Source organism: Marmota marmota, unplaced genomic scaffold (genome assembly GCF_001458135.2).
Source record: "Marmota marmota marmota unplaced genomic scaffold, marMar, whole genome shotgun sequence".
In the NCBI taxonomy this organism is placed as follows: Eukaryota; Metazoa; Chordata; class Mammalia; order Rodentia; family Sciuridae; genus Marmota; species Marmota marmota.
Genome location: NW_026000211.1, coordinates 22336941 through 22361123, shown reverse-complemented (window position 1 = coordinate 22361123; position 24183 = coordinate 22336941). Strand labels below are relative to the sequence as shown.

At 32.4% G+C, this 24183-nt stretch overlaps 1 protein-coding gene across 2 annotated transcripts in view; it reads left to right on the top strand.

Annotated features, from left to right (window-relative positions):
• Nucleotides 1-24183, top strand: part of Galntl6 (polypeptide N-acetylgalactosaminyltransferase like 6) — a 1051497-nt gene that overhangs the window by 473009 nt on the left and 554305 nt on the right. For both annotated transcript variants that reach the window (XM_015486211.2, XM_048791957.1), the window contains one exon: nt 201-367. In XM_015486211.2, coding sequence (XP_015341697.1) covers nt 201-367 — 167 coding nt within the window. The remainder of the gene's footprint in view (nt 1-200; nt 368-24183) is intronic.

Sequence of the window (24183 nt, the reverse complement as noted above, 5' to 3'; positions counted from 1 at the left end):
TTATTAAGATCGTGAAAGGGGATCATTAAAAAAATCCACCAATGAAGAGAGAAACTATTACAGTGCACAAGCACTGGTTAAAAGGTATCAGACAAAAAGTCACATTTTCATCATCATCTGATAACATAATGAATAATTAGCAGTATAAGATATATGATCATTTTGCATTTGACATTTTTTTTTTCCTACATCTTCTCCAGCTGTAAGCACAAGATGTACCTGGAAAGGCTGCCAAACACCAGCGTCATCATCCCATTTCATAATGAAGGTTGGACTTCACTCCTGCGGACCATACACAGTATAATTAACCGAACCCCTGAGAGTCTCATAGCCGAAATCATTCTGGTAGATGACTTCAGTGATAGAGGTAAGACGCAGTTGATAACATTTTATCTGACATTGTTACCACCCACATAATAATCATTGAGGGCTTTTTTTAAAAAGGCAGATAGTGACTTTCTGATTCTAGCTGAAAGGTAATTATGAAGTTTTTTATCTGTTATGATTTCAGAAAATGTAGGCTGATGAGGAAAGAAACAATGAGAAGCTATTGATGTCATTTGGAGAACTATAAAAAAAGTTTGTCTTACATTTCTGATGTAAAATAGACAGATATTGACAAAATGCTTTGAATTTTACCTTCAGCTTCAGGATGAACATTGCAAAATGTATTATTTTAAGCACATATGAATGGCAAAATATCCAAGCAGAACTATAAAACCTGTTCCTGTTTCTAAAAGTGTATCTACTCTATTATTTACCAAGTATGACACATTCTCCAAGCTGTGCTCATGTTATTTCATAAGTACTAGAAATTATAAGAGACACAAACACCTATTTTCACTTGGTAAGTCTAATTATTTTATCATGTCATTGTATCTGAACAATAACAAAGTGATCTGGTATAAAAGTATATTAGAAAATTTGACATAAGTTTTAATATTTTCATAACATACAATTTTATTTATAACATGAAGGAATAAAATTATAGAAACTTTCCTAATGGTAGGACTTCACAAATCCTATTTGGTCTAAACAGGGGCAATAAAGTCCCTATTTCTTGGCTTGTGTGAGGAGAGAGGAGGAAGTCTTTCTAATGATTTTCAACTATTTGTGAGTATAATTTTCTATTTATAGTTCATTGAATAAAAGAATTTGCTTAACTCTACATCTGTGAGAATGACAAAAAATATTTTGTTTGAATATTGTCCTTATGCCTCAGAAGAGTATACATCTTAAAAGCACATGGGCTAATTAAAGTTATAGAAATTTCATTTGCAATAAAGCATTATTTTTTCATGTTATTCAAAATCTCTGTAAAAGCTGGACTGCTTAGTGTGTTGATACTGAAGCATCTTTAACAGAGTACCAGGGGTTACCTATCAAATTTACATGACAAAAATGAGGTTGTTTACCATTATTATGTTAGAGTGTAAACTACCAACCTGGTCCTTAGGGCTTAGTTTTAAGGAGGATTTTGCCTTGTGCAGCTTAGAGTAAGAGCCAGTATCCCAAATAGAATTTTTTAGAGGTTTCAAATACCAATTTAAATAGCACATTCTCTTCGTTTGTTTGTATTTAAAGCTACATCTTTCAAAGCAGCCATTACTAAATTAACTAAAAAAAAAAACACAATGTGTGAACAAGCTAAAACTCTTTGTTTAAAAGTGAGAAGAAGAATGAAGATCTTAGGCTGCAGATCATCCACCATGATTGGTACCAGGAGGTATAAATCAGTGTGTCTTTGGATAATTCTCTGCGTAATAAACTTTGTTTTGGTAAACTCTTTATTACAGAAGAATTTTGACTTGGGACTGTACACTAACAAACACTTGGTAGCAGAAAATTGTGGTTTGTAAAGCATTTTTTGCTGAGTATTTCTCAGAGGGATTTTTCAATTGAAAGTTCACGAAGGAAAAAGTATGGCACCTGCATTTTCATGGCCTCAGATCACAATTCTTTTTGATATAGTAGCAACTTAGATGAACCATTGTTTGTCAGGTAATATTACCTGAGAAGTAAGTAGACTGTCAATGTAATTAACATTAGTGAAGAAGAACATCAGAAAAAGGATTATTTGGGACAGTAATGGTGATTTTTTTTTTTTACTTTCCTTTTGAAAAATTTTAAGGTTAATCACTATTTAAATGCTTTGGTATAGCTTTAATTTATATACTTTATTCCAACTAACCATCAAGTTGACCGTATTATTTTATATTCAAATGTAATTTTTTAAAGAAGGTACAAAAACACTTCAATAATCTTTTAGCATACATTGTAATCTTATGTAAAGTGGGAAAGAGCCTCCTTCCTAATTTTCATTTGGATGATAAGATCTCATCTCATAAAAGTAGTTGGTATACCTTAGAGCTTGTGTGGACCTAAGGAGCACCACTGCTGCTTGCTGAATTTTGGGAAAATACAAAGAATTAACATAATTAACATGTATCACAGTCTCAATACCTACTATTCACCATGTAACATTGGGTCAAGTAACTTCTCACAGTCTTGGGCTTTTTATCAAAATGGGGAGAAAAAGAGTGACTCCTAATAGAGAAGTAATAATGAAGCATTGTCATAAAACCAAGGGCATTGTACACCATGCAGGAGAGTAACACTCTCATCTATTGATTTCCACCACTAAATACTCCCCTATTACTATGATATAAAGAATCACTATACTTTTTGAGGAGATTTTCTTGGTTTCATCAAATCTACCTACCTACCTTTCTCCAGAAATACATCATTTAAAGAACATGTGAGTAAAATGAATCGAAACATAACTTTCCTATGTTCATATATAAATACATTACCAGTGAAACTCACATCATGGACAACCCCAGGGATGGGATCTTGATTAGAATAAAATTATACTCCTTGTATGTGTAATATGTCAAACACACTCTACTGTCATGTATACCTGAAAAGAACAACAACAAAAATATAAAGGAGATGTGAAGACTAATCAGGGTAATTGAATATATATTAGAGAAATTAGGACTGCTTTAATGTAAAAAAATGACCAATATGGTTTACAATTATTGAAATAAAATAAAATTCTAAGAATCTGTTGTATTCTGCTGCCTTTCCTATCCCCTACTATCCCCCCTCCCCTCCCATCTTCCCTCAGAATACAACAGTCACTAATATGGCATTATGTAAAAATGTGAATATGTAACTGATGTGATTCTGCAATTTGTATTTGGGGTAAAAATGGGAGTTCATAACTCACTTGAATCAAATGTATGAAAGATGATATGTCATGAGCTTTGTAATGTTTTGAACAACCAATAAAAAAAAATTCTAAGAATCTAATCCTAAAAGAGATCAATCATAGCAGAATCATTCTCAGGATTATTTTCACTACCACCGGAGTACCTAACCTAGGGCACCTATTATTTACAGGGTTTCTAAGACAGAGAAACTCTTTCTACTCTTTTTTTTAAATTCTGATATATCTATATAACAATGCTGTCAAGTGATAATTTACTTGTGCCTTTTTTCCCCCTTGGATAATGCCAGAAATCACAACTTTGTAATGCATAATGTTCTATTTACCAACTCTTTAAAAATCAGATTAAATAGCCTAGACAAATTTAGAGTAAAAGAAGATCTAAGGATTCTGTTGACTTTTGTTTTAAAAAAATTATTTCTGAAGTGTTACACTTTGAGTTTATTTGACTTTTTTTAAAAAAAATTATTTCTAAAGTGTTACATTTTGAGTTTATTTTCAGAAATACATTGCAATCCCAGTTCTGTTCAGCATGCATTTTAACACCTTGCATTATACCTCTGCCAGATACTAGGCAATATTGTTTTGCCAAAGGCAATACAATTTTGATGATCCTTAATGAAATATTTCTGCCTTGTATTTCCTGTCCTCCAAGTAAACAGAGTAGCTACACACAACATAATAGGAAAGCCAATTGTTTAGCCATGCTCTTAGCACAAGTATAATCATTCAGAATCCCTCTTTCTGACAAACCTAAGTGTTTTAGTAATTAGAAAATTCTGTAATAAAGAAAAAGACTAAAATATTTTATATATGTACAATAATTCTGAATTATTATGGTGACATTTTTGAAATTCTGCCTTAAGAATATTGACATAGTTCCCCAAAGTTTTTTCTTCTTAAAGTCAATATCTCATCCAGTGGTTTTCAATTTGGATATTTTTCATAAAGAAAACTTGGTAAACAACATATTGTTTCAGCCTCAGAAAATAAGCCTGCCATCTATAAAAATATGAACTACAGACCTGCAGGTAAGTTTTCAATAGCCACTCCCTTTTAGGTGTTTGAAGCTTACCAAAGTAAGTTACTGTGGGACTTTTTTTTTTTTTCCAGTAAGCTCTAAGAAATATATTTAACAACTTAACTTGAGGCCTATAACACAGCTTCATGATGATTTTAAAGCAGGACTAATCCTGGGCTTATCTCCAAATTCCAGGCAACCTTAACAGCATCCACATGGAAACTGTTGAAATGTGTGAAATAAGCTAAGGCTTAACCTCAGAGATAGGGCATATTTGAACCTGACAATTCTCTAAACTTTGTATGCTTAGATGAATGCAGGTCCAAATTGAGGATCCTCACAGGAGAGTAGCTGACACACTTCCCTTACAGTAATGCACATATGGAGGTTCAACTCCACACCGAGGCACGCACACACACAAATGCTGGGACACATGCACACACTCATTTATGCTTGTTTCAAACTTTTGGGTTCAAAAACAAGAACAACAGCAGCAAACCAAGTTGAACATTTGAATTTTGATTTTCACAATGATCTGTTCCTCTCCCTGTGCTAGTTGGAGGGAAAAGCCAGTGGCTTGAACTACCCTCCCAAGGTGTCAATGCCACCAAGTTTTAAGACTCTTGAGAGTCTCACTTCTCAAAATGTGGTCTATGGACCAGCAGCCTCTTCCTCATCCTGAACCTGCTTAGCAATACAAGGCCTCAGGATTCACTCAGATAAATTAGAATCTTCATTTCAGGAAAGTCTGTTTTTACACGAATTAAAATGTAAAAAACTACTATGTGTTTAAAAATTGAGGTTGAAGCTAAATGGTAATATGGATGCATAAATAGCATAACTTCAAGTTCTTAAGAAATAAATTTTCTTATTTATTCATACTGTTTAATACATAATTAACATTGAATTTGTGAGTTTATAAAGGACCTCTCTACTATTTTATGTGACACTTTCTCATATTTGTAGACATTTTCTTTGCTTTCATATGGATGCATATTATAGCATTTTATGTTTAATTTCAGATTAAATGGTATTGCCCTTTTCCTTGCCACTTTTTCTTATTTGTTATATAAATAACATCTTCCAAAATTTTAACTAGTTTTTGAATCAGTCAATACTTTTGTAAGCCTAGCTCAGAAAGAGAAAAAGCTATATGCATATATCTTTTTCTATATATAAAATGTATGCATATTTACATATTTGTTAAAAATCTACATATATGTGCAATATTATATATAGAGAGATACTATAGATGTGTATGTAATTTCTACAAAGCAACAGCAAAGCAATTTCTACAAGATCAATATTACTATAAAAAAGTCATAGGCTTTTCACATGGTTGAAAGTTTTTATAAATCTCTGAAATAGTCGGAATATTTTTAAATGATTTCACAAATGATAATAATGAGTCCTGAACTTCTATTTCTATTTTATACCAAGTGTACATTAAGGAAAGTTTCCATATGCAGACAAATCAGTTAGCACAAGTTTTACAACTGTTCAAAGTTGGAAGATATCATCAGTGTGAAAAGGTTGTAAAATAGATGAAGAATGATAGTACATTTCTATTTTATATGATAAAATACTAACACTAAAGTGCATATAAAGATTCTGAGATGACAGTCGACAAAAATGTTTTAGTGCTGGTATTGCATCTGATACTTCACTAGACCATGAGACAAGCAATTTTTATGGCTCAGATTTATGGAGAGTTGGTCACTCTTGGAATTGTTTAGATTTAATATTCATACTTAAGATTGTGAAGATAATTGTATTTTGAAAGCAAAATACAATATCAAGCTCAATGCTAATAATTAGCAGAAACTAAGCAAATATTATAAAATATAACTTCATACTTTTCTGTTCAGAAATTCAGCATCATCTGCCAAAGAATTGAAAAAAAAAAAAAGCTATTCTGATTTCAGATGTTGTTTGTAGATCATGTTCCACAATTGTTAAATGTATGGATGGTTTTAATAAACCAGCTCCAAAGAAACAATTACTTTACATTCATGGTTGTAGGGGATCTAAAACATGAGGGCATTGTTTTCTATGGTCATAAATACAAATGTAAAATAGTAAGGGGCTCTCAAGTTCAGAAGGAAATGAGTCTATAATTTTTACAGGAGGAAAAATTTTGGAAGTTACAAATATAAAATCAACTCATAAAAATTATTTTGGCATCAATAAAATATGTATATCGCCCATCAGTGACAAAATCTGTTCTTCAGTAGAATGAGAGTCAGAAGAGAAGCTCTTAGGGAGTTTCTTTCCCTCATTCTTTTAAATTAACAATCCAGTCTCATATGATATAAATGTCCACATAAAATGAAATGCATTTTTGGGCACAGTGGCACAAACCTGTGATCCTAGCAACTATAAAGGCTGAGGCAGGAGGATTTTATATTCAAGGCCAGCCTCAGCAACATAGTGAGACACACAGCAACTTAATGAGACACTGTCTCAAAATTTAAAAAGTAAAATGACTATGGGTATGGTAAAGCACCCTGAGTTCAATCCCCAGTACAAAACAATAAATGTGTCTAACAAAAATAATGAGCCCTACAATAATCCTTGTTGAGCCTTACCATTGACTTCATATTTAGAGTAACATTTTATTGTCTCCTTTTTCCTTCTAAAGTAAAAATGTGAACTTCCTTATATTTTCAGGAATATTACTGAGCATTATACACACATTTATATTTTCATGATACTACTACATACTTTATATATTTTAGAGAAAACTTATTTTAACTAGGCGTGCATTTTGAAGATAGGATAAAAGGTCTTGAGTCATTATAAATGTATGTTTTTCTTAATGAATTGTTTTATGGATTTGCCTTTATAATGCCAGAACACTGAAAATGTTCAGTGCTAATATTATATTGTAGTCTAAAGGAAAGTAATTATATGTCTTAATGAGCCAAAAATGATTTCCAGTTTTAGTTAATTTTAGGATTTATATTTAACTCACATAGATATATTTGGTGAAACTGCTATGTGAACTGACATATTTTTATAAAGCTAGTTTTAACAAAAACTGAAAATGTTAGCATAATAGGCTATATCTAGGCTACTTTTGAACATAAATATAAGCATTCTGAAAAATATGGGAGAGAGTGAAGTAATTCAATGAAAAGACACAGCTTAAGTTTCATTTTCTAGCATATTTTAGATTGCATGTTAGATATCACCTAGACTATTAGAGCCAACTCCACAGTTAAAAATTTTATTATTGTTTTCTTTTCCTTCATCATTGAAAAAGCATTATGTGTATTTAAAATAATGAAATAAAGTATCTCATCAATCTGTTGTTTTTATAATGTCCATATGGAAAAAAATTTCTTATGTTAGATAACTGGGAGAGATTGTAAATATTAATTTGCCTTATGGATAGCTTTTAAGTTGTTCTTTATACATTTAATTTTGAAGAGATAATAAATCATATCTTATTTTTCAAAATAGAATTTTTTTCTTTTGTAGTTCTGTTGTCTTCTTAATTATTGGTTTGAATTGTATGAGATTCTGTCTTTTCTAGGATGTTAATGGCTGACTTTGACAATTCCACATATTTCAAACTTAAAACAAAGCAACTTAAAATTTGTCTATCTTTGGATCAAAAATTTATCCTGAGCTCATGTTTTAAACTGATACTTGTAGAGATGCAGAAAGATGTCAGATGGTGGATAAGCAGATCTGGCTTTCTATTGCTTTTTCTGGAGTAAAATTCTACATGTTTGAATTAATATGGCAAAGAAGGAAATGATTTTTTTTTTAAAAAAAAAAGCAAAACTGTTACAACTCACCAATGTCACAGAGGCATGACTTCCTCAAGAAAAATAAATCGTGCAATTCATTTTATGGCAGATTAAATCCCATTGATTTTCTTTGCAGACAGCTGTTTTGAATAGGATGTCACTTGTGTGAAACCATTTTATGGATGTTGGGCTTAAGATCTTGGGCAGGCATAACTTCCTCTGATGAAATAAAAGGTTATGTTTTATGATTATTCCTCCTGTCAGCAAACCTCAGCTCGTGAGCTTTAATAATACAGTATCCAGTATTTCAAACAGCTCTTTTGATGTCTAAATACCCATATGCTCTTAATTTTTTAAAAAAATTATTGCATTGACACAATGCAAAAAATAAAAGTCATTATAAACATTTCCTCCTTTATCCTAAAATACAGCATGTACTTGGAAAATTATTGATCTCTCCGTATTGGATATTTTTTGATAAATTGCCAAATTTTGAACATTGAATTAATTAATTGATTTTTATGAAATATATTTTAACAAAATTCTCCTAAAAATAATTAAATATTTTATGATAACTGAGGAACAATCCCATAGGAGAATGATCTTTGGGATCCGGAATTTGTAGATGATGTGATATACTTGTAATGTTTTATAGATGAGTAGAGACTCACAAAGGAAAAGTCCTAGATCACACATTGGGTCAATTTTATATCCTGAGATAAATGTTAGCCTAAATTAAAATGTATAGTCTTCTGCTTAGATATGCAAGATATGTTCCTCTTCTCTGTCGTTTTCTTGGGCATTTAATTTCTGAGAAACTGGAACAATTCCAATAGCTATCTTTAATTTAATAAAACTGTACTACAATCATATAGACACTCTAGATAATTGGATCTAATTTATTATCCATTTTTGCCTTAGGATCATGACAATAATAGAAACTAATTTCACTGTGTATATACACAAGTATTGGAATAGGGGAATCATGAGAATGAGAATGACTTGAACATGAAAATTCTAGTACCCACTGTGGCCTTCCAGGGCTGCAGGGGGCCAATCAGAAACTTCCTCCGGGTGGAAATAATGTTTCCAGCAGTCTGAAAGGCTCTCAGAGTAATTAAATGGGTTATAAAACAGACTTAAACATGTTTTCTGCTGCTTCACTGACATAAAGTAGACTTGATTGAAGCACATGAATGGACTTGGGGCTGGACTTTTGTTGGTCATCTGATTCTGTCTTTATACTGGATAAAGAGTTAGGTATCCTAAAAAGGCTGATTCACTTTACCCAAACCAAGACATTGCTGAGAACTCCCCAGACTCTCCTGGTGCAGATGTGTCCAGAAGATGAGGGCTATTTGGGGCCAGAGGATTGAGCTGGGAGTAGAGGTGAGTAGAATGTCCCAGCAAATACCTAGCCTTGGAGTAAATACAAATTAGATGGATATCCTTTATTTTTTCAAACTTTATTTCCCTCATAAAATGCAGAAGAAGTTTGTGTTGAGTTTATTATTTTTATTGTTTTCATTTACTTGTCAACTGCTAGTGGCTCAGAAAACCTTGACCTTAATGTCACAGCTTTGTAAAAGACTGCTAAATGCTAGCAACTGAAAAGCCATGAGAAAATCGAATTTAATTTTATATCTTGAATAAAACCTAGCTCTGTGTCTTATAATTTTGGCTTTCACATATATTATTTTCACTTCCAGCTTAATAGAGACACATTTGAGGTTTGAAATAAAGATTTAAGCAATTGATTCTCTTTAGTCCTGAGTATTTTATAAAAATTTAGACCTATGTCCTGGGTAGCAATGTAGTGAGTAGTTTAGAGCCTATGCTTTAGAGAACAAGTTATGAATTCAGGCCCATTTATTTGTTTGTTTCCCTTCTCAGGTTTGTTAAATTTTAGTCAAACTTTGTCCCCAGCAGGAGGTATGGTTTTCAAGCTCACGTTTCCTTAGAACCAGGGCATCTCACCCAACAGCAGAGACCTTAAAATATAATATCCCATCAAACTGCCACATGGATCCCAGGGACAGCAGATGTAGCTTTCCTAGGCCAGGTTCCCCTGGATTGCATGGCCCTAAGTAGCTTATCTGTATACCACAGAGTTAGGGTGAATCCCACTTTTTCATAAAAGTGAGACATACACAGAGAAAAGAGCTTCCACTGTAACAGACTCCAAGCTAAGACCAAAAGCTTCCCTAGCAACCTAACTCACAGTGCTATACTAGCTGCTGGGAGTCCCTCAACATACCATTTTGGCTAACAATGGTCTGGTGTATTTTTTCTAACCCCAGATCCCTTAGACATCAGAATGAAACTCTGAAGAGACCCCAGTGGCATCAAGGAAGAATAGAAAAAGAAATAAATAAAAGATAGGAAACGGGAAATAAAAAGGGGAAAAGGAGACTGTAGTTGTAAATCTGAAGGCTCCATCATCTGTGGCAGGGAGTGGGGGGATTTGACTTAGGAAAGATAAATGGTTTCTTTTGCGTATGTTCCAGAAAAGAACTTCAGGATGTGCCAGTCAGAGAAACAGGTAACTTATTTAAGAAAGTAGATACACATTCAAGTGGGGTAAAGTGTGAAATACACACTCAAGAGAAACAGCAACTTCTTGGTAAAGGGTAATAACATTTATACGCCAGAGTTAAGGGCAGGACTAGAGGTGGAGCCAGGGCAAGTTAACCCAATTTTAGACCAGCTTTTCTAGCCCTTGCCCATTGATCTCATGTTACTTTTTCAGGCAAGGACTTGGGGTCAAGGCTATGTGCCAAGGACAAGGGCTATGAACATAGGCTGGGTTGCTCAAACATGCTTGTTCTAAATTTCAAAATTTCATATGCATTTTCTATATTTCAGTAACTCAGGGGCTCTTCTCTTTTGAGACTCAATTTATCTTTCTTTTTCGGTTTCCCCAAAGTCTTGAGAATTCTATAAATCTTAAAGTTGCCATAAGTTCACTCATTTATGAAAATTGCCTTGTTTTAATGCTCATACACAATGTGGCTTAGATTAAAACATAAATTTCACATTAGATAAAGCAAAGGGAGATATACTTTTAAAAACCTATAATATTGGCACATTAGATGGAAGAGACTGTGTCAATCTGAAGATCTTGGAAAAGAAAAGACCACCATAAACACTCTGTGACACCAGCCTCATATCATTTCCACATACCTTTGATGCCCACCCATCACAATGTTCCCTTTAAAAGAAGAGCCTGAGACTTCCAAAATTGCTTCTCACTCTCCAAATAGTCTGCATTCTGCTTTGAGAATGCATATCTTTATCTAATACTCTTTGCCATAATATGACACCTCCTTAAATTCTCTTCTGTGATGGATCAAGAGTTTGGAAAGTCCAAACAGAGGTTTCCTCTGCCTCCTTGAACCCTCTTACAGTGACAGCATGAAAGACTTGCTGTCTTACCTAAGACCATACGTGACATGGTTATTTTATAAAACCTTATGTGTTCCTAACTGAAAAAAATAAGAAATCACGCTGAACAGCAAAGGGTCAGAGATGTATAATCCAGAGAATGTGTATTTAAATATCTGCAACTTCTAAGTAGCAAATGGTAATCTCACATGGAAATACCAAAGGCTATAAGCTTGCTTAGAATACTGTACACACTCTTCTGAGTATGTTTTCTCACAGTGCCTGTAGTACTAATAAGTAAGTCTACTTTATGATTACTACCTTGTGATGCTTCTGAGGCATATGGTACCTAGGAAAGTACTTTCATCTATAGTGTCATGATAAATTTTGAAAATGTCATGTAATTCTATATTTACATTAAAATTGAAAAAGGAGTCCCTGCTAACTCTTTTTAAATTTCTAGGGTACAAATGACTTGCTCCTCTACATGAATGGCATTATTGTTCAATTGTGATAAAGCCACATGTACTAGGGACCAGGGACCTAGTGGTTGATTCCTAAACTCGAATCACTAAGCACAAGGGAATAATGATGTAGTCCAGATGAGGACAGGAAAAGAAGGGAACTAAAAAGAGTAAGACCATTGTCTTGACTTACTCTACTTTGGAACTGTTTGTCATACTGCTTTTATTAGAAATTTTAATATAATGTTAGTAGGTAAAATTCGAAAGAGAATACCAATGAGTACTTTCAGTTAAGATGAAACTCAATTATATGAAACCATTATATGGAAGAAGGCAAGTTTAATAGGTGAAATAGTGCAGCTCAAGTCCAGCTATGGACGACAGGAACAGCTTGTGGGCTAGCAGCAATCACATGCAGGTCCTGCATAGACTTTGCATTGACTTTCTTCAGCCTGCCACCTAATTTGCTTTCTTCACCTCTCCTTATGATGAAAAAGAGTAAAGGAAGCACACTTTTCTCAGCTTAATATGTTAATATCTGATAGTGAAAGAATAGTGTGAAAAAGACTACAGCAGATAAATGTATAATGGCAAGCACATGTTTCAAGTTTTAGAAACGTTAGCTACTTTATCTAAAACTTGCCTTTATTTCAGAGTTCAAGAGATAATCCATTTTGTTAATTTTAGGGAAACTCTTAATTTATACTATAAAATAGTTAATATTGAACGGTAAACTCACTGCCCTCACCATTGTAAGTCATGAGGGTTTCTAATGATTATTGGTAAAGTTGATAACAGAGATAAGATATCGCCAAAGATTGTCTGATGTTCTGGACTCTTGTATTCTGTGTTCTTGCATGAAAGGATTTCAAGAAGACAAATTACTTAGTAAAAAAATGTAGCTAAGTTTACTCAAAGGAAAATAAATAGGGGAAAAAGACATCCTCAAGGAAGAGGGTAGGTCCTCTCAAAGGGAGGATGACAATTTATTTCTTTGAGTCCCAGGTTTTATTGGGGTCAGAGAGAGATCCTGCCCTAGCATCACCATCCTTGCTCTGGACTGATGGACCACATTAGCTAACAACCTAAGGGCAACTCTTGGTCATCTTGGCTTGGCTGACAGGTCCTAATTGTCACTGATTTTACAGTCACAATGGACTCCATCTTTAGTCATCCTCTAGGTCTGGGAATCTCTGGTGTTGGTGGTTCAGGGTCTTGCTTAAGATGTCTGAGCAATTAGGCCCCTTTGAACATAATGCTTTGTATTCCCCTAAATTTATCTATCTTCTGCTTGTTGTAAGAGGAATAGTTTACAGAGCTGAGATCAGGCAAGGGTCCTAAAATAGGAATCTTGTCCCATCTTCAGACGCCACTAAAGCAGGGCTCTTCATTTACTGATTTTCTCTGTACTAAGTATTTTCTTTAACTCCCGACCCAATGTTCATATCTAACTGCTACCTAACACAGTGAAGGCCCTCTTCTGAGAAATTAAAAATTAGCACTGGGAACAAAGACAGCACAAAACCTTTTCAAATTTTTAAATGTACTTTCCATTTTAGGACAAAGAAAGATCTACAGGGGAACTAATGTCCAATATGTACATCAAAACAGCTTCTACAGTACCTCCATTAATGTTCTTACCTGCTAAGATTCAGAAATGCTTATGGATTCTGGTTCTACACTTGGACTAATAATTGCACCTAGGATAATAATTTTTTTTTTCCAAGACAGTGCATGGTGCATAATACCTGCATTTTCTCTTCTTTCATTAGTGAGTTAGAGGGGCATAAAATGGGACATGGTGTTTGAGGAAGAGACCCTTGGAGTTGTTTTCACTCTAACAAACAAATAGACATGTCACATGACTCTCTTTCATCATCTGCAGTGAGTGATGGTGGTTAAACAAGCTATTTTGAGCATCAACCTAGGTTAGAACCCTGGCTTTACCTTTACTAGTTGTGGGACCATGGATAAGTTTTTAATCTTGCTTCCCATACATTCCTTAGGAAACTGAAATTCTTCACATAAAACAATTAGAATTGAGTTTGATGCAATGCAAGCATTCAATAAAATTTGGTCTTTATTTTTCTTGCTATAAAAACGAAGAATTGAACTAAATAGCCATCTAGTACTAGCTCCAACAATTCTGAGTATAGATTTCACACTTTGATTATAAAACACTGTCTTAAAATATATTCATTTCTTTTTTTTTTTCTGCCTATGACTGGCTGCACCATATTGGTAGGAAGCTTTAAAATGAGCATTTTTAAAAATGACTTAATTATGGAACCTAATAGGCTCTTCATGTAAGAATTTAATAATTAATTTAACAGTATAAGTAATACATAATCCACTTTAATTAAATAAATAATGTTATTAGCTAAATGAAGTCAACTTATTTAGTTTAGTAATAATACAGGACTTCTCTGCTTTCTTCCGCATGGCTTTCATCCTTCGGTCTTATCTGTACTTGCCTTTCCTCTCATTCTTCTTTGGATTTAACCATTCCACAATGTATGTGTGTGTGTGTGTGTGTGTGTGTCTCAAAACCGTACATTGTACCCAATAAATTATATAATTTTATCTTTCAGATTAAAAATAAATCAAAAGAATTGCTTTAAGTCTCCTGAAGGAATAAAATATTCAGCTCATTGTCCCTGAACACTAGCATTTCAGGTTATGTCACTTGCTGGGTGACCTTGAACAAGTTCTTTAAAACAAATTCCTTCTGATTCATTTTTCCCTAAACAATAATAACAATAATAATGCAAATAGCATTCCACAGGGTGGTTATGATTCTTAAAGTGAATACTTGTAAAATGCTTAGACAGCAACTAGAGCCAGAATCCATAACAATTGTTGACCCTCTTTCTGAAATCATTTTTTACTATCATGACAACTTAAATCAATATCATTGCAATTGTCAGATTACCTGGCTTCAATTTATATCTGATCCCACTACCTGTCAATGAGCTTTTTGAGGAAGGGAGGCATCATATTCATGATTTGTTACACTGTGGGTTGAATCATTATCAATATTCACTTTTTTGTTCATGCCTAAAAAAATACAAATTATTCACTCCTTCAAAATTCAAAATCAAGTATATAAAAATAGATCTCAGTTATTTGGAGAGTTTGTTTTTAGTTTCTTTAATTAATTAAAGTATTTAAAAGATTCCACAAATAGAAAATTTTGCCATTGCACAATAATGTTAGAAATAATGGGGCTTACAGAAGCACACTATGTTTCTTTATGGTGATTATTTATTTCCAAATGGTACTAGCTCATCATCTATTAGGTTAGTCTCATTGAAGAAAGTTTATAAGTACTTTAAAATGTGATATTAAATATTTTAAATGTGGTATTGATTCCCCCCCCAAAAAAAAAGAATTTGAGAAAGCATAATAGGCATAATAAAATTAAGATCAGAATTTGACCCTGGTTAATATCAGAAGAGTCTTACATTAATTTCAATAAACATTTCACTTACTTTTATTAAAATTAGTTGACCACTAGGAATTTTTGAATTTCAAGAATCATGAATCCATTAATATATGCAGAATTATAATATTTCTTCCTTTAACAATGACTATTGCCATAGAATGGAATGGTATGGAAAGAGAAATATGTATTGATTATATTTAATCCTCATATAGAAAATATTTGGTAATGTCAATAGTGTGTATAGGAATATATTTCCTATCTTATTCTAATTTCCTACCTTACTCCTAATCACAGTGAACCTAAAAAGATACAAAAAAAGAGCTCAACTAATGGATAAAAGAGATATATTTAGATAGATGAGAGAAAGAAGATTGATGATAGATAGAAACAGAGTAGGTAGATAGCTGACAAAGAATGTTTTGTCTTTCACAACAATTATTACCCAAATAAAAATAACAAGTGCATGGCCTGTCTCCCAAAACTATAAACTTCATGAGGGTAGAAATAGTTATTTTTGTCACTGTAATATCCTCATTCCCTAGAATATACAATAGTAGGTGCTTACATAATGATCCCTGAATGAATTAAAAAACAAAAAAGTGAAAATAGTTTCCCTCCATTTCTAAAACCAGAGACCACAACCTCCTTGACCCTCACACCTGTAGTGGACCTCAGGATCAGTGCTTGTCTTGCTCTTCCTCAGAGTCCTTCTTATGCAAAATTAAATTCATCCCCAAATCTAATGTGGGAAGTCTCTGAAAAAAAAAATCACAATGTATGTAGTGTGTTCCTCCCTTTTTAACTTCTAAGTAAGGACAAAAGTTCATGGAGTCCTATTAATTTGGTAACCTTGACAAAAATCAGAGACATTGTAAGAGTTTAAAAAGCTAGGCTGACCCACCTTTAGACATTGGGTATAATTGAAGACAATTTCTGCTTCCATTAAGAGCTTTGTTATGTACAGGCTCTGTCAAAAAACTGAGATAAGCCTTATAGCACTGTGTAAAAGCTGCAATTCATCAGCATTCATTTAGCTTGAAACCTGCCTGGAAGATGTGAAATAGATCATTTGACAGCATGTGCTTGGTGATTGTTTTACCTAATGGAAGGCTTTCTAATCTTTTTCCCCATATTTTTTTACTGAAGTTCATATTTTCATATTCCATATCCATATTACTAAAGGTCATATAGAAAACTACACATGAATATTTCTGATAAATGCTTTTGGTACAGATCTAATTGGCAGATTTTATAAATTTTTTTTTTGTATTGATGTAATTGACAGATTAAAAAGTACACCAGTTAAATTTGAATTTCAGATTAAAACATCTAATTTAACTGGTTTCCTATATTTTTATTTGCTAAATCTAAGAAATGTATATGTAAACTACAAAAGCTATTTTAATAATTTAAACATTTTAAATTTAGGAATAGAAATAAATTATTATAATTGTCATATTCTCATATTATTTATTTTATAATATATAATACTTTTCTGTTTTTCTTAGTTCTTTAAAAAATGTTAAAACCTTGCTACCTTCAATGTTAACTGAGTATCAAATGCAGATGAATCAAGGACACATATGAGAGTTCTCCTCAAGTATAGTTAGTTCATTAAGGCTTCTATAAAGTTTCCACTAAGGAATTGGAATTTGTTTTTCAGCTTTAAAATTAATACCCCATGAATCCTCTCAGACATATGCAAATCCCCCTGAAAGAACTGTGATGGTCTCCAAATCTGTGAGACTTAAGTTTAACCAAATATGAATGTCTTTTCTTCAGATAAATTTAGTTTTAGAGAGAAAACAAAGGTGTGTGTGTGTGTGTGTGTGTGTGTGTGTGTGTATGTGTGTGTGTAGGGGGAGATCATTCATTTAGACATCTAGCATTGTGATCCCCCTGGAACTTGTTTCAATTTGTTAACTCACTACTAGGCTGGGTATTTTCTTCCTTCATTCGTCCTCCTGCAGGGATGAAGAGCAAAGCTTATAAGGATGTGAATAGTTTCATTTCTGTGTGCTCACCCTCATTAGTGATTAACTTGAGCCTTTTATTGAGGTCTGCTGACAGAACTGGGTTTCAGGAATCACACAGCTCAGGCATACTTTAGACCTTGGTAAAGTTAAGGAGATAATGAATATCCCCCATAGAGTCACTAGACAGATGAGTTTTCTTGAGGTGGTATTGATAACTCCATGTGGCCAAGATTGCAAGCTTTTCTTACTTGCATTTCTGTATATGATCTATATTGGAAAAACTACTTTAAACCATGTTAAAAATATACTTCTATCTGTGCATAATTTATATTGGAAAAACAGTTTAAACCATGCAAAATACTGCTTCTACATGTCATTATATTCAACTTAACTAATCTTTCATTCTAGTTTTCTATAGTATACCTAAGTTCTATTCCAGAAATTGAAGTAGGAGTTGTGCAAAATCTTTTTTTTTTTCCTAATGGATACAATTATAACACACACTCAGTTCTCATGTGTTATGTCTACAGCTAAACAAAACAAAATCTCCTTTAATTAATAGTCAATTGATACTATATAAATCTTAATACACACACACATATACATTCTTTGAACAAATTTAAATTAACTCCTTGAGATGTGGATATGTCTTATTCACGTATCTTAAATGGTTCATGTAAATTTTTATGGTACACTAATAAGTTGAAACACCTCATGACAACTTTAAGTGTTATTTCTCTGCCAGGTAAATAGGTGTAGAGATGATTTTATAATGGAAGATTAAAAAGTACTTATAGAAGAACAGGGATACTTCCAAATGTTGCACACTATGGAAGTACTTTTTAAAATTTCCCTTTAACCAAAGGGCCAATTAATTATTCACTGTGTATTCTGAAATAAATTTCTATTATGGTTATCAGGTAATTCCTCATTGCATGTAAAAGAAACACTTGGCAGTTCCAGAATATCTTATTTTTTTAATTCAAATGAATATAGATTATCACAATTTATAATAACTATTCTAGAAGTTTTTATTTTTTTCTAGGATCTTAATGCTTGGTAATAACATAAATTATGTATTTTGTAGCATACAATATGAAGAAAGAATACTACTACATACTTAATGATTTATAAAATATATGTATTATCAACCAAAACATTTAAACATATATCACTGACAAACTGTATATTAAAATATTTATCTTTTATTTGCATGAACATGATTGTAGAAGTTTATTTTATTAAGTGTTTGATGTTACTCTTCTTGTCTTTAAACTTTATGTGAACCCTTGCAATATTCAGCACCAGGATGGGTCAGTCTAAGATGGATGTTATTTTGGTATCATTTAACTTTTAGTTCATATATTCTTTTTTTGTTTCAATGTGCACAGATCTACACTTAAATTTAGTAGAAAAAAATTGTCACTCTCTAAAATGTATCAATTAACATCAGCAATCTATTTTAATGGGACTTCAGAACAAAGAAAAGCTCTTCTCTTAAAGCTTTAAAAATGTAATTGGAATCCTTAAAATACACTCCATGTAATTTACTATGAAAGAGAAATAAATGACAGTCTAATATGGTCACATTCCATTTTTTTTTTGTTTTGTTTTGTTTATTCCAGTGAAGACACTTAGAACATCTCATCCTAAAGTAATTTTGGTTTCTTTTGATTTTCAACTTGTCAAATTGTTTATTTCTTATCATGTTTGCCATAGAATGTTAATGGGAATAAATTTCGTTTTGCATGAAAATAAATGTATTTTTATAACAAATTAGAGATATTCTGAAAAGCCTGAACATCATATTAAGAGTTTGTGCTCCTCTCATACTTTGACCTATGAATTATATTCACCTGCTCTCCATTAGGCAAATTTTATGAATTCAAACAGTATGCCAAAAGCATTTTAATGAAAACAGTAATGTATACAGTGAAGTGGAACAAGCATTTAAAATTCCCATGAAGACAATACTTAGTTTTAATTGTTTATTATTTTCTCTAAGAATCTTAGGTAATGAAGTTGAATTTGCATTTATGATAATTTACTTTTACATTTAAGCCTATATCTTTTTACTTTTTGTAATGAAAGTTTTATTGATATATAGTTCATTATTTACTATAAGGGCTGGCCATATCAAAGTGGACAATTGGTTGTCTTTTACAATACTCAAAGAATTGTACGTTCATCATCCCCATTCAGTGTCAGAATCATTTAGCACCCTGAAAATGAACCCAATACCCATTAGCAACCATTCCCCTTTCTTCCCTCTCCTGTTTCTTATAACTAATAATCTATATCTTCATATTTGTCTATTCTGGACATTTTATTTGGCTAGGATAATATAATATATGATGTGTTGTGACTGGCTCCTTTTCTTTTTCAAATCGTTCAAAGATTTATCCATGTTGAAGTATGTATTAACACTTCCTTCCTTATTATGAGTGAATTCCATTGTACAAATATATCATATTTAAATTTAAAGATTCATCATCTGATGGACAGTTGGACTGATTTTTCCTTTTTCTTTTTATTCATAATTCAACTCTAAACATTGATGTGCAAATAATTAAGAGGACATATGCGTTTATTATTTTTGATTAGCACTTAGGAGTCAAATTATGGGCCATATGGTAACTTTATGGATAACTTTAGAGGAAATGCCAATTTTTCTTTGAAATGGTTGCATCATTTTAAAACCTACCAGTAACTTATTTCTATTTCTCTATATATTCATCTACACTTGCTACTGTGTGTATTTCTAACTTTAGTCATTTTACTAGGTTTAACATCTATTTGAGGCTTTGATTTACATTTACCTAATGTATAATGATGCTAAACATTTTTTCATGAATTTTTTGTTTTTTGCTTTTCTTCCTCAGAGAAAGATATATTCAAATCCTTTTCCTATTTTTAATTTGGCCTTTCACTCTTAAGTTGCAATGGATCTTAGTATATTCTGAACCCAAGTGCCATGTAAAATATGTTATTTGTAAGCATTTTTCCCACGCGTGCATTATCTTTTCAGTTTCTTATATTTCCTTTGAAACACAAAAGTTTTTAATTTTGGTGAAGTCCAACTTAAGTTTCCCCCCACCTCTCATGCTTTTGGTGCTATATCTAAGAAAGCATTGCCTATCTAAAGGTTATAAAAAGTTAGTTCTGTGTTCTCTTTTCTAAAAGCTCTATAATCTTATCTTTTACATTTAGGTTTTGATCCATTTTTGTGTTCATTCTTACCTACTGTATGTGGTAGGAGTCCAAGTTCTTTCATTGCAGGTGGATATCCAGCTGTTCCAACACAATTGTTGAAAAAGCTATTCTTCCTCCTCTAAATTGTCTTGGAATCCTAATATCAAATGATCATAACTATGAAGTCAAATTTCTAGACACTCATGTCTAGTCTATTGATTTACTTCTCTATACTTGTATCATACATACTTTATTGATTATTGTAGTTTTGTAGTAATTTTTGGAATCAGAAAGTGTGAGTCTTTCATCTTTGATCTTCTTTTAAATATTATTTTGACTGCTATGGAATTGTCACATTTTTATATGTACTTTAGAATGAGATTGTCAGGGTTTTTTTTTTTTTAATGGCAGTTAAAATTTTGGTAGGGATTGCATTAAACATGTGGATCAAATTGGAGAGTATTGCCATATTGCCATCTAAACAGTAGTTAAGTCTTCCCATTATTTAAGCTTCCTATAACTTCTTCAACAATATTTTCTGCTTTTTGGTCTATAAATCTTGAATTTTTGTTAAGTTTATTTCCAAGTATTTCGTTCTCTTTAATGCTATTATAAATAAGTTTTCTTAATTTTATTTTCAGATTGTGCATTCCTGAGTATGGAAACCCAAGTGATTTTATATATTGATTTTATATTATTCAACATTGTTGGAATTAATTATTGGTTCTAATTTCTTTGTGAATTTCTCAGGATTTTCTCTAAAGAAGAACATGTCATCTGAAAGTAAAGAGAATTTTACTTTTTCTTTTCCACTTTGAATACCTTTTACTTTCTTTCATTGTCTGATTGCCCTGGCTAGGACCTAATGGATGAGCATGATATTAAAGAGAAAGGTGAGAACAGACCTCTGTCTTGTTCCTACTCTAGCAAGCAGCCTTTCCTGCTTTTATGTGATATTCCCTGTGAGTATCTGGTATCCTTATCTTTGTTTTAAAGCCTTTTGTTGGGATTAGGAAGCTTCCTTCCATTCTTATTTTCTTGAAAGTTCTTATCATTAACTATTACAGATTCGTCAAATGCTTTTCTAGCTGTATTAAAATGATTATGTGGTTTTCACCCTAGATTGATAATGATGTACTGTATGGATTGATTTGGGGTGTTTAACTTTTCATTCTTAATATCATAACCATTAGGTAATGGTGTATAATCTATTTTGTATGTTGCCCAATAGGTTTCGTGAGTATTTTGTTAAGGCTTTTGACTTTAACTGTCATGAGAGGTATTTGTTTATAATTTTCTCTTCTTGTTATGTCTTTGTTTTGTTTTGATATCCAGATCCCATAAAATAAGTTGAAAGTGTTTTTCCTCTTCTGGTTTTTTTCAATGAATTTGTGAAAGTTTGCTTAATTTTTTTAAATGTATAATAACATATTTTAGTAAAGCAATCAGGGTTCAAGTATGCTCTATAGGTAATATTTTTATTTATTTTGACCTCTTGTGACAGGTCTTTTCAGACTTTCTATTATTTCTTTAGTCAACTTTGTATTTTGTGTCTTTCTAGGAATGTTTCCATTTCACTTATATTATTTATTTTTTAAGAGAACAGTTATTCATGATAGTCTCTTATAGTATCTCTTAGTTATTTCTTCTTTTTTCCTCTAGTTAAAAATCTGTCAATTTTGTACTTTTGGTTTTGTTGTTTTTCTTCATTTTTTTCTACTGCCTCTTCATTAATTGCCAAGATTATATTCCCGGTAGACATTCAAGGGCAGACAAGAAGAGCATTCTGGAAGAAAGAAAAAAATTCACCCTTTCTTTGTCTTCTAATTCCATCTGGACTCCAAGCCAATTGGATAATGCCCTCCCACATTGTGGGCCACTCTTCCCTACTCAGTCCATAAATTCAAATGCCAATCTCTTCTGGAAATATCCTCACCTGGGGCAGCCCAATAATTCTCAACAAAAGCCAAACCACCTAAGTTTCTTGTTCAGCAGAAGAGAGATAAATTCAATGTCTATGAAAGCATTAAAAATAATTAATCTTTTACCAGCTATCTGGGCAGCCCTTAATCCATTCAAGCTTATGCTCAAAATCAATCATTACGAATACTAACTCCATCATGAAGACTTCATCTTCATAAACTTTATACCTTCCAAAGGCCTCACCTCCAAATAGCATTCTGCTGAAGGTTATAATGTCAATATATGCATTTTGGTGAAGGAAAACACAACCATTCAGTGCATAGTAATTCATATATGTTATTTTGAATAATACCCCTTATTTCTTCATGTGAATTCATGTTTTCTTCTATTGTCCCTTCATTTGAGCCTAAATATTGCCTTTAGAATTTCCTGTAGATTATATATGCCATAGTGAGTTTCCTAATTTTTGTTGTTGTTGTTATTTATTTGAGAATGTGTTGTTTTCTCTTTCATTTTTGGAAAATAGATTTGTTGGATATACTTTTAAAAAATATATATTTAATTTTTAGTTAAAGGTAGACACAATATCTTTGTTTTACTTTTTTATGTGATGCTGAGGATGGAACCCAGTGCCTCATGCATGCTAGGTGAACGTTCTACCTCTGGGCCACATTCCCCCATCCTAGATATAGACTTTTGTTGTTGTTGTTGTTAACTTTACTTTCTCTTTTAGCACTTTGAATATGACACACTATCACCTTTGAATTCCATGTTTTCAGTTTAGAAATCAGCTGATAATCTTATTTGAAGACACCTCATACCCAATGAGTCATTTTGCTGCTTTAGAGAATATCTCTTTGTCTTCATCTTTTCACCATTTGTCAATCATGTGTCCAGATGTAGCTCTCTTTGAGTTTTTGTTACTCAAAGTTCTCTAAGCTTCCTGTATATGTACATAGATATAAAAATGAAAAACAAATTTTAAACATGTTGGTTTTCATTCCTTTAAATATACTCAAAGCATCCCATCATCTTGTTTTCCCTCATCAGCCCCTCTGCCAAGATGATATCTCATTCCCTTTATGTCAACTTCAATAATGTCAGCTTCCCTTTATTGCATCTTATTATCTCTGTGTTGCTTCTGTTTCCTCATCCTTGGATATTCTCCTCCAACTTTTAATTCCTGATATTTCTTCAAACTTCATCTTTAAAATAAACATCCCTTCTTTTCTTTCAAATATATTTCCATTCTACACTCTAATACAACTCTACCTCTCAGAACAGTCTCCCTTTACCATCATGAAGTATAGTAACTCACTTATATGTCAAATAAAACCACATTAGCTGCCTTTTGTAATGATCTTTTTCCTTTACTTCTCCCAACAACACAGAGTTAATGGGAGCCGTTCTGTTGTTACTATTTAACAGATGAAGAAATTCTATCTTAATATCACAATATAGTATTAATCCTGAAGTTTGTTTATTCCAGAGCTCGTGGTTTCAGCCATTTGGTTCTAAGATTCCCAAATGCAGTGGAGTAATCTAATGTAGATGGAGTGCTAGTTTACTGCTGTTGCTGTTCATTCATTTGTTTTAAAAGACCACAGATTAGTCAATTTGAGATAACAGAATGCCATGTACTAGAGCTCTGGATATTTGAATCAATTCTAGTTTTCACTTGAAAGTCCTTAGATCTTCATTTTGTTAGTTTTCACTCGAAAATTGCTAGATCTTCATTTTTTGTGCTTCTTTGTAGAAGAGAATAGAAGTGTAAGTTTGTATACATGA